We start from the raw sequence: 12,437 nt of genomic DNA, 5'->3' as shown, positions 1-12,437 counted from the left end.
TTAGACTGATGAAGCACCGCCCACCGCACTGCTCTACTTCCTGTCCTCAGGAGCCCAGACTCCTGACTCTAGTTCCTTTGCTCTCTCCCCCAACACAGCACAGCCAACTGTGGACTAACCTTGTAAGCGACTGTGCTCAAAAGCTATGAAAAGGAAGGGTGGCAGGTTGGATGGTGGAACACACACAAAGCTCTGGGTTTGACTCTCAGAGCTGGAAAAATAAAAAGGAAAATTAAATGTATCCTCAGAATTGGAATAAATCATTATAATAACCTCAATTCTACTTAAAATTGTAAATTTTACTTATTTTTAAAAGTCAGCATGGAGAGGCAGTATCATAGTTCACAAATGCAAATACTCTTGAAAATACTAGAATTAGGAAAATACTGTGAGTTGTAGTCATAGCGATAGTCTTCTTAATGAGATTTTGGTTGGCCTACAATTACGTCAGACAACATATGATGAAGTAATTAAACTTTAACAACTTCAGAAAGGAAGCAGACAAGACGACATTGCCGCTCAGCTTTCAAATCATAGTTACTATGGACCACTGGGTAAAATATGTACATGAAATGCCTTTAATTTTCACTATTGACAGGGAAGCGAAGACAGACCCGCACACCCACCTCAGCCCACTTACTCAAAGGCCCTCTGCTCACTCCACCCTGAGAATGGATTTGAACATCTCAGAAACAGAGCTAACTGTGCCAAAGGCCGTCTGAACAATAGCGACCAGGGAGGTGTTTGACCCTTAGCCCGGACTGAGCTTCTTTAAAATGCATGAGTAACAAAAAACGTTTCTGGAGCGGGAAGACCTAGAACACCCAAGGAGGAAGCAGCTTGCCGCAGAGCAGAGGAGAAAACTCCACGGCCAGCGAGAGACAGGAACAGACCAACCAAGAAGAGGACATGCATTGTGCAAAGAGCGAGCCTCCAAAACCTAAAATATCTTCTGCCACCAAGCTTTGGACAAATTAGCCATGCAAAGCCCGGGCACTCCTTCAACTGCCTCCTCCCCCTCCCGCAACACGCTCCTAACTTAGTAAATGACTGGAATCTACAGGGTCTCCCCCTCCCGCAACACGCTCCTAACTTAGTAAATGATGGGAGTGTACAGACACCCTGTTCTGCATCACAGGTCCCCGGGAAAAGGCCGTTTTCCACCCTTCAGCAGTTGCAAAGGAGGAGTGTAAGTGAATTGCAGGACTGATGATGGGGGGGGGGTTGGGGAGAGGAAAAGTAAAAAAAAAAAAAAAAAAAAACACGGGAGGCGACAGCAACATTCAGACTTGAACTCTCGGAATTTTTGAATGGCTCAGAATGGGACACTTTGTCACCTCTGGTTTAATTAGAAGCCTGTTTTCAGGATGCTGGAGGGCGAGGTTCATAATCAAGCACTTACGTAATCCTCCTCATTGAGCCCTTGTTTCTCAACAGAACTTTTCACCTCCATGGAAAACTTCTCAAACTCAGGCTTCGCGGTCCTCAGCAGGGTGACTGTTTGGAGGGATGAGTAAGCTTGCTTAGCTTCAAAGTCGTGTTTGTCCCCTCTCTTCCACGAGCCATCTCCTACGGGAGAAATGAAAATATTTATAATTCCAAGCCAGTCACCATAAAGAGGCCATTCTGTCTTTTCAACTGCCATGTGTCCCCACATGGTACCGTTGGCAGCAGAGGCAGAGGTATTGTCATAGTTCTGCGCTTAGGTATAATATGACAATGTCAAAATCATTAAAGGAGAAGCTGTCTCTCCGGACACATGTTCCTTTGAAATGTGAGAGAGACAGACAAGCTCTGTTGATGTAATTGCCTTATAATAACCATGGGACTCCGATTGTCAGCCCCCCGGAACTGCGGCACTGCAGAAACAAAGTTCCTTTCTATTCACACTTACTTGCTTTCCATTATGGGTGTGTTTGTCTGTATGTATGCATGAATCTATCTATCCATCCATCTATCTATCTATCTACTTATCATCTATCTATCAATATCTATCTGTCAAATATCTATTATGGAAATGAACCAAGTCACTTGTGTGGCCAAACAAGCACAATGCTATTTGGACCTGGAGTGCAGGTTACAGTAAAGCATGAGGAAAGATCACGTACAAGGTTGGTACTGTTAAAAGCTAGAGGTTAGCAATATTCTTCATCTTCCCAGGATGGAAAGGGTGGACTTGAGGGATTCTATCTGTACTGTATTGACAAGGTCATCAAAAGTACTAAACAATGCTAAATCGGTGTGTAAAGTCATGAATATCTTGAGCACACATATATCAATAATGAAAGATACATTATAGGTAGATAAGTAGATAGATAGATAGATAGATAGATAGATAGATAGATAGATAGATAGATAGATTATTCATATATTCATACATTCATACATACATACATACAAACACACAGGTGATGGATGGGTAATAGATATCTTGAACACTTTATCAGCATAAACTCAGTCCTCAAAATATCCTTTCTACTTAACAGATGAGGAAACTGAAGCACAGAGACACTGTTGTTTCACAGATCCTGCCTCACAAAAGTGAAGGCTAATCTGGGGAAGTCTCATTCTCTTCTTTTGATTTAATTTTGGTAGCTTGAAGGGCCCCAAAAGACAAGACGGACGGACTTCTGATTTATAATGATAAGCTACTGGACTTCTGATTTATAATGATAAGCTACTTTCCAAATGAATCTGCAGCTTTCTGAAGACAAGAGTATCACATAAGTCAACTGTGCCCCTCAAGCCCCCGTCTGCATTGATAGCTCGAACCTAACAGCTCAGAAGCAAGGGGACCTCTGAGCATTTGGACAGGTCTACGGTATAAATTCTACAAGTCCAGAAGTCCACTAAAGAATGACTGTCTCTTGAGTCTCTAGCACAGCTTGAGCCAGATACATCTGAACTCTGCGCGTATGTGCACAACTCTATCATGGCCACAGAGGACATCATAGATGTCTTTGAGAGTCTCCACCAAATTTGAAAACGAGATCTGAACCATGTAAACAACCAAATAGCCTCCTGTAGGACTCGGGGACAGAAAAACAAAGCAAAGGGAAGAGACAACAAGCTCCAAGCAGGAGCCATCTCATGTGAAGATAAGGAGTTAGTCTGGTCCTACATGTGTAAACAGGGATTTAATAGATAGAGAAGATGGTGGAAAGGCGTGTCTGGCAGAACCCATACCACTGGGGAAAGGCACAAGTGTGTATAGCATCCAGCAGGCAGAGCAGAAGATGGATCTCAGTCTGGAAGATGAGAAAAGACAGAAGTAGAGAGTGTGTTTGTGGAAACATCTGTTTCATCACAATCCTAATAATAGCAACCGTTAATTAGTTGGTTACTATGCCCAGGAGCTACTTAGAGATAAATAAGACAGAGCTGATAACATAATTCATTAAAGACTAAATCTGTGCTCAATAACCACAACATTCAATTCAAGCCACCAAAACAAAAATTGACAAGACTCATTCTCCCTCTTCTTCCTCTTCTTCCTCTTCTATGACTTTTCCCAAATCCCTAGGAGATCATAGCCTAAGAGAAGCCATGCCTGGCTCTGGAGCCAGTGAGAGAGCCTAGAAGGGTACTCGGTACCCAGGACCCAGACACAGTCACAGTCACTAGCCATGGATGAACCAAAGCCCAAGAGTTCCCATGGAGGAACCTACTTCCTATAGACATGCAGTAAGTACTTGCTGAACAATTTTCTTGTTTTCCATTGCACTTGTTTTTAATCGTGTGTATGTGTGCAAGCTCATCTGTGTATGTGCGTGCATACACAGGACACCAAGACCAGAAAACAGCAGTGGACTTCACAGGGGATTGTGAACTGCCAAATATGGATGCTGAGAACCTCACTCATAGCGTCTGCAAGAGCAACGCACACTCTTCTGACTGCTGAGCCATCACTGTAGGCCCTGCTGACTCAGTTTCTCGTTGAATCAAAGTGTCAGCACCTGCTGAAGCTAGGCTATAACACATGATGCTTCCCTACCATACATGAATGCCTGAATGCGGTCCCCAGACTAAGTTTCAGAAGACACGAGTAGGGATACATAAAAGTCCTGATCTTTCTAGACAAAGATAATTAGAGTCTTTCATCAATGGAGAAGAGTTCAGTTTTCTTCAGGGACTGAAGGGAAATTCTTAATTAATTAAATTAATTCTTAAATTAATTAATTCTTAAATTAATTCTCGTGGGCTTTTATGCTATCTTAAAGAAGACATGTGAAAGTAAAACAGCATTAAACTCAGTAAATAAAAGAGGAAGAATATATTCTTCAAAGACGAGTGAAATCCAGCCTAACAGTGCCAGCATGACCTAACTTTAGAAGTTTGTTTCTAGAAAATCATATAAATGATAATGCTTAATAAATCCAAACCAACCTAAGTAGGTATCTGTTCACACCCATAACTTCTGCGGTGAGCTCTTCTCCCACACTGGGGCTGTTGAACACGAGGAAGGCAAAGGTTGATTTGGCATGGTGTCCCATCAGTGGGGACAAATTTAATTCAGCAGACAGCTAGGTGCCTCTGGAGATTTATGAGCAGAACGGAAGAATGGCAGGAGAGGAGCAGGCCTTAGGAAATAGCAGTGGATTAGAGCGGGGAGACACTGAGCATTCGCAGCCACAGTAATCCAGGCAAGAGGTTAAGAGAGGTCGTCTGTGGGAAGTCACATGCCAAAACCACAAAGCGGGCCTTCCAGGAGATCAAGCTCACTAAGAACTTTTATTTTCTATTTTCTTTTTCTTTTTTCCTTTCCTTTTCTTTCTTTCTTTCTTTTTTCTTGTTTCTTTTTTCTTTTCTTTTTTCTTTCTTTTTTTTTTTTTTGGTATTTTGATATGATAGTACATTTTTTCAAAAATAAATGTTTCAACTTTTATAATCATAAGAAGAGATAGCACCCACGAGAATGGAAACGAGATAACTGTACGAGAGGAATCCCAAATCAACAATGGTGAGGGAGGGGCGGTCAACAGAGAGGGAGATGCATCACAAATGGCATCAAGGAGAGGAAGAACAGTGAAGAAAAAGCAGAGTGAAGGAGAGAAGGAGAGGAAGAAATGATGGTGTTGGTTAGTGTCACTGCCCATCCCAAGTGACTTCAGAAGGCCAAAGGACACCACCAGGCTAAGGTTAGAAACAGGTCTGAAGCTGGAGAGAGTATGGCTACAAAAGACCCTGGATGTCAATCCTACACACATCAGGGTTGGAGCCCAGGGACTCCCTGCCCTAAAGAAGACAGTGCAGGATGAAAAGGGGTGAACTGTGCACAGACTGTTTCTGGTGAGCAGGAATAGTTACAGGAGACACAGAGGCACTAACAGAACCAGAAACGTAACAGAGGCCTCCAAACCTGGAGCATGAAATTTCCAGAAAGGAATAGTTAGAAACCTCCCCGGGCTGCCCTGGAGCTACGTTATCCCATGGAACAGCCACCAGCTGCACTGTTATTATTTAAATTCCAATTAACTGAAAACTCCTCCCTCACCACATCTGCCACATTTCAGGTGTGCGATGGTCAGCCATGAGTGCCATGTGACCAGTGGCCACCCAAGCAACGCTAAATAGAATATGGCTAGCCCAGTGTGGTAGGGTCTACCTACAATCCGAGGACTCAGAGGGCTGGGTTACAGGATGACGAGTGTGAAGCCAGTCTGGGCAATTAGGCAGGGCCATGTGCAGAAAAGGTGAGAAACGTGGAGAAAGACATGGAAGGAAAGAAAGAGGAGGAGAAGAAAAGGACAGAGGGGAGAGGAGGAGAGAGGGAGGGAGGGAGGGAGGGTAGGAGAGAGAGAAGGAAGAAAGAAGGGGGAAACATAGGAAAGAAGTAAAGGGTACCATAACAGGAAGTGCCATTAAACTGCATTATTTGGAGCATGGCCCTCACCAAGGCTAAAAAATTCACCAAGAAAGCTACTTGTGACCTTAAGAAAATGACTTTCAGGAGAGGGGTAGGTATTAATGTTATTTTTTTAATTATGTGCGCATTGATGGTTATGTAATTACCGACTTAACACAATCTTTTTTTTTTTTTTTTTTCAGAGCTGGGGACCGAACCTAGGGCCTTGCGCATGCTAGGCAAGCGCTCTACCACTGAGCCAAATCCCCAACCCCCAACTTGACACAATCTTAATCATCTGGGAATGAAGCCTCAGTCAGAGTCACTGCAGATGACAGGCACCATTTCCTGGACTTGGGGCATCTGGACCGTGTGTGAGTGTGAGCTGAACACCAAAACGCAAGCATCGAACTTACTGCTCTGTGCTCTTGATTGTGGGTGTAACGTGCTGAGTTACTTTGAATGCCTGTCTCTTTGACTTCCCAACAACGCCAGGTTATTTTATCACAGCAAGAGGGAAAACAGTGTGTGTGTGTGTGTGTGTGTGTGTGTGTGTGTGTGTGTGTGTGTGCCTGCCTGTCTGTGTGTGTGAATGGAGGTGTACATGAATGTAGGTGTGAAGGTCTATGCACACCTGCACGTGCATGAATGCCAGAAGCTATCATCAAAACCCTGAGAACTGGAATCCCAGGTACATTAGGGATGCCCGGCTTGTTATGTGGGTGCCAGGATCTAAGCCCCAAGCCCCATGGTTGGCTAGAAGAGCTTTTCAGCAATGAGCCGCCTCTCAGCCCACAGGGTAGGAGTTTCACAACTGTCCTGAGGAAGGAATTAAAAACAAAAAGAAGTCTACTGCTGAGAAGTAAGGTACATCCTTCAGAGTAAGAGAAAGCATGTGCTTGCCTCGCTTTGCTAGACTTTAATATTAAATTAAATTAAATTAACATCAAATAATAAATCAGGAACGCAAGCTTGCACTGTGTGAAGAAAACCAAGAACATGTATGAAAAGGAAGGCGGGCCGTGCTTAGTGATTCGGTAGCCAGGACGATAGCTCCAATGGCTGCTGCCTTTGCTGTAATGACTGGAACATCCTGCAACTCAGCACCTACCAAGGACTGAGCACACAGCTGGCCTTCAATGGATGGGACACAGAATCTGCCCAAGAATTGACTGTCTGTCATTCACCTAGGCTGCTGGTGACCGCTGTGGCTCATCAGCTCTGGTAGCTGTCAGGGAAAGAAAACGCTCATCTTGCCTCATCTTACCCACTCCCCACAGTCCCAGTGTCACACAGAGCCAGGGGCTAGGCTCCCAGACACTCCCGTCAATATTCCACGCAGCTCAGTATAGCTCCTTTGCCTGCAGCCTGGTAACCTTCCATCCTCATAGCAATTCTATGAAAAAGATTGAAAGCTGATGCCTACAAAGGAGGAAGCCAAGGATCCAGGAGGTTAAACATAGAAACAGGAGAACACTCAAACCAGGGCAAGATACTTAAGCCTTATCCAACCTGTGTGCAGACCCTCAAAGCTGAAGCACCCCAAGATTTAAGACCACATCTGCAGTGCACAATGCACAGACTCAAAAGAAAAGAGTAGCACAGAAAACCCAGGAGAAGTCTTAGCACACTGCCCAGCAACCGCTGCGGCTGAAGGAATATATGAGAATTCCTTTCTTTTCTCTCTTTGTTCCAAATTGACTGTAAAGTGCCTATATCACCTTTATGGCAAAGCTTTACAAAAACAATCCCTCCTATGGCATCTGTGCTCCACTGTGGTACCTGTGCTTGACTTTACTTGAAGCCTCACCTGAGTTCCTGCTGTCTGAGTTCTTGGGAAACAAGGCGAACGCAGCAACAATCCTGGTGCTGCAGCTAGGATCGTGCAAGCGCCTTCCCACTATACACCTTTGGAGAAGGCGCTAAGGAGGCTAACATGACCAGAGAGAAATGCCAATGGGTGCTATGAGAACATCTGTAAGGCAATACCATCATCTACTCCCTAGGTAGTTTTTTAAGTACAGTCTTAAAAATCTCTTCAAACACTTTAATTCCCCCAGATTGTATTATACACTGAATTGGTCATCATAAAATTTGGACAGGTTTGGAGGCGATTCTGAGGGCTCACCAAGATTGAGACATTTAGTAATCAGACAAAATAGATGCACTGTCGACTGTGCTTTCTAAAAATAGCAGTAAACACAGAGACCATCCTCTAGGACAGCGACTCTGAACCCATGGTCTCTTTGAGGTCTCATTATCGGATATCCTTCATATTCACACCATGAGTCATTACAGCAATTACAGTTACAAAGAAGCAAAGAAACGGTTTTATGGTTGGGGGCGTCACCACAACATGAGGAACTGTATTAAAGGGGTGCAGCCTTAGGAAGGTTGAGAACCTCTGATCTAGAACAAATATACAGTTTGCGTGAAGAACCATAGGGAACACTGAGTGTTGAAGGATCTTTTTGGAATCACAGCTCTGTGATAATGGAGGGTTGTTAGATTATCAAAGAAGACCCTTATAACGATACTCCAGAATTAAAGTTTGAGTGATTCTGCCCAATGCCGTTGGTCACTTCTGCTCTGAGAAAACAGATGCTTCAGGGTCTATGGAAGACACAGAAAGGCACCTTACTATAGGCTCCTTCCTCCTTCCTTACTCCCAGAATCCCACACCAGCTTTGATATCGAGGAGTCCAACTGAGAATTTCCAACTTTATCTAGGGGTAGCCAACCCCACACAGCCAGAAGTTAAGTAGAGCTTCCATGGGAGCCAACAAAAAGAACCAAGTCAACGGGAAGGATCTCCTCTCATCTGCTAGTCTTGACCTGGTTAAACTAGAACTAAAGAATGACCTGTGGAGTCATGGTCGCAATCTTTGATATTGAAAATGGAGGCAGGAAATCTAAGACATTTGTAATACTAAGGATCTTGGGAAATTGGATCTCTACCCTGGACTTGCCACAACCAGAGCTCTTTCGGGTACAAGAAACCTTTATGTGTGTGTCACTGCAGTTAAGTGTAGCAATTATTCTTTTACAGATATCATTCATAATGTACGCAGACCCGTAGGGTGGGTTAGCTGTGAGTCGGTGAAGGCAGTAGCAGAACGGACCACCTGAAATGTGTGTATAAAACACACATCAAAGAAAAGTTTGCCAACTTAACTACAATTTTGAACATTCCGTGTGCGGTAGTCAAAGCAAACTAAGACTAATAATGAACGTGACAAATATTTGTCAGATACTTGCTATGCCTCATAATATCTGCTGGGTAGTTAACCCAATTCCTCTCCTGTGTGTTTATCTGTCGCTCAGCCTGATGAGTCACTAGAACAGACCAAGGCTGCAGAGGAAGGCAGATTAACTCACTTTCCAAAGATTAAGGTTGTAGCTGTTAACTCTTAGGTCTTAGCAGTTAAGTCAGTAGACAGGAAAGTCTCTCGGGCTCATTGAGACCAGAGCCCGAAGCCTGAACAAATGCACAGTAAAAATGTAAAAGAATCAGATTTAATCAGAAGCCTCAAGTACTCATTGTGATTTGGGCAAAACCATTTTGCGATTAAATTTTCAAGAAAATAAAAACTGGAGCTAGAGAGATGGTTTGGCGGTTAAGAGCCGTGGCTGCTCTCGCAGAGGACCTGAATTTGGTGTCCAGTCCCACGTGGTGGTTCACAATGAGATGAACTCTTCTGCCCTCTGTGGGCACTAAGCATACATATGGTGCCCATGCATACATGCCAGGCCACACACATTTAAGAAAGAAAGAAAAAGAGAGAGAGAGAGAGAGAGAGAGAGAGAGAGAAGAAGAAGAAAGAAAGGAAGGAAGGAAGGAATAAATTTAAAACAATTAAAAAGAGAACAAAAATGGAACCCATGGAATAAGGCTTCTAACATATGAATAATTTAATTATTTAAAGTAGTTAATTTCGCCCAGACATGGTGTCATATACCTCTAATGCCATCACTTGGAAGACAGTCCAGTGGACCCTGTGAGTCCACTGATCTAGCTGTTCAGGACAGCATGGCTACATAGAGAGACACTGACTCAAAAAAAAAGTTTTGAAAATTTTAAATATAATTTTTAAATGTGTATATTAAAATGAAACTGGAGGAGCTGCTAAAGAGATACCACAGAGTAAAGGGCACTTGCTGCTCCTTCAGAGAACTCAGGTTTGGCTCCCAAATGACAGATCACAGCTGTCTGTAACTCTGGCTCCGGGATCCAGTGCCTTTTTCCGCCCTCTCGGGCACCCACCAGGCACAAGTGGTACATGGGTACACATGCAGACAAAAAAAACTATACATGTGAAATATAATAAAAACTGAAAAGTTAATAAATAAAAACGGGCTTCCACAATGACTCAGTAAGTAAAGACACTGGCTACCCAATCCTGATGACCTGCATGCAGCCCCCCAGAACTCACATAAAAGCAGAAGAGAAACAGCTCCATACACACACACACACACACACACACACACACACACACACACATGCACAGAGAGAGAGAGACAGAGACAGAGACAGAGACAGAGACAGAGACAGAGACAGAGAGACAGAGAGATTAAAAATTAAACCTACAGAAACTTTGTTATGGACATAAAAATAAATTCTGATAAAGTTATATTTTATAAGATTGATAAAGGATACAGAAAATTTCACCATTGGTATATAAAAATATAGATTGCCAAAACCTCTGTATGGGAAATGGTGCTAATTCCTAGCAATGCTTGCATAGAACCATGAAGCCAGCATTATGCCTCCAGAGATTTATATTATGTAATATATAATATATTCTAAGTATATGACTATCAGTGTATATGTACTTCAGACTATTCAGCATATACTGTTCTTAATAACAAAAGGCTGGAGGCAGTGCTAAGAAATAGAGGTGGATTAAAGGTATACTATGCCTCTGTACCATAATACTATCATTTTATTGAAAATTATTCTTGTGAAATATACATATAATAGACAATATATATTTCGAAGAAATTGCAATGTAACTTTTTGAGAGTTGCAGAATTCTAACTTATTTTCTTCCGGTTTTTCTTAATACATTTTGCACATTTTCTGCAACGCTCCTGCATTGTTCTAACAGGATAAAGCCACACCAGTTTTATCTGTAGATGAAAGCAGTCCTATTAGTAACACTTGCGTCTGTTACTACATGCTCACTGCAGGCAAACATGCTTGTCTGTTTATAGCCTGCGTTCCTACACATCATTTTAAATTCTCTATTTCACCTTGTAAGTCAGAATTGATATTTTTCCTTTAACCTGCTTTTATCTCTATGTTAAAGAACTCGGTGCTGGAGCCACGAGTATAATGATATTCTGACTTTAAGTCTGTAAGCGAAAACAACACTCCACTTAACAGAGCCGAGGGAGGGAGGAAGGGAAAGACCAGAATGCTAGTGAGCAGGATGAAATCCGGGATCCATCCTGTACGCACCACATCCCCGCTGCTATCCATCACAGGAAGCAGTGGCTACTTTTGTTTCATCAGCTTTTCTTTAACCCTGGGAGAAGTGTGTTATATTATCTGTATATACACAATGACTGCTGCTGAAGTAAACCAGGAAATCGGGGCAGGAAACCATGGTGAATGTTTAAAGGCTTGGATCCTATCTAAATAACTATATATCATCAGCAAGCACTCGGAAGCAGAACTCGCCATAAACACGCCATCTGTAATCTGCATGTTTACAACTCTAAGGCCATGTAGCTTTGAGCAGACAGTGTGTGTGTCTGAGAAAATGTCCTATAGTCCTGAAATGACTACTTGCACGAGAGTCCTAACTACCATGGAAGGAAAAGGCTTTGGATTTGTGATCAAGATGAGCCCCGTAAGCATTCTTCCATTACATAGGTGCTGAAGAGATGGCTCCCCGGTTAAGAGCCCTGGCTGCTCTCCCAGAGAACCCACAGCAAGTCACAGCATCCACATAGAAGCGCACATTGGTTTGTAACACTAGTTCCCAGGCTATGCAACGCCCTCTTCTGGCCTCCTTGGACACTGCACACATGTGATGCACAGACATACATGCAGGCAAAACATCCAAATAGGTACAAATAAATACTTATTTTAACTTTCAAAAAATATAACCCTTTATTACACAGACCCTGGGAGTTTCCCTAAATCCGTTATAAGGAATCACAGATGTCTTTGACCTATATATCAGTGGCTCGTGAAATTCTACTTAAGAGCAGATTAAGGAGGGCCTAGAGATGACTCAGAGGTTAAGAGCATTGAACGCTCTCCCAGAGGTCCTGAGTTCAATTCCTAGCAACCACACATGGTGGCTCACAACCGTCTGTAATGGGGTTCTGATGCCCTCTCCTGGTGTCTGAAGAGAGTGACAGTGAACTCACATACATAAAATAAATAATAAAGTGGGCACTCATGCAGACAAAAAAAAACCTACACACATGAATATAATAAAAATTGAAGAAATCAATAAATAAAAACGGGCTTCCACAATGGTTCAGTAAGTAAAGGCATCTGCTACCCGATGACCTGCATGCACCCCCCCAGAACTCACATAAAAGCAGAAGAGAAACAGCTCCATATGCTTTGCGTGCA

The 12,437-nt window shown here is 42.9% G+C and overlaps 1 protein-coding gene across 2 annotated transcripts in view; it reads right to left on the bottom strand.

The window, feature by feature from the left end:
* Positions 1 to 12,437, bottom strand: part of Npr3 (natriuretic peptide receptor 3) — a 60,450-nt gene that overhangs the window by 34,897 nt on the left and 13,116 nt on the right. For both annotated transcript variants that reach the window (XM_032898772.1, XM_032898773.1), the window contains exon 3: positions 1,403 to 1,569. In XM_032898772.1, coding sequence (XP_032754663.1) covers positions 1,403 to 1,569 — 167 coding nt within the window. The remainder of the gene's footprint in view (positions 1 to 1,402; positions 1,570 to 12,437) is intronic.

This window comes from Rattus rattus, chromosome 3 (genome assembly GCF_011064425.1).
Source record: "Rattus rattus isolate New Zealand chromosome 3, Rrattus_CSIRO_v1, whole genome shotgun sequence".
Classification (NCBI taxonomy): Eukaryota; Metazoa; Chordata; class Mammalia; order Rodentia; family Muridae; genus Rattus; species Rattus rattus.
Note: the sequence above shows the minus strand (reverse complement) of the source record. Positions and strands in the feature narration are given on the sequence as shown.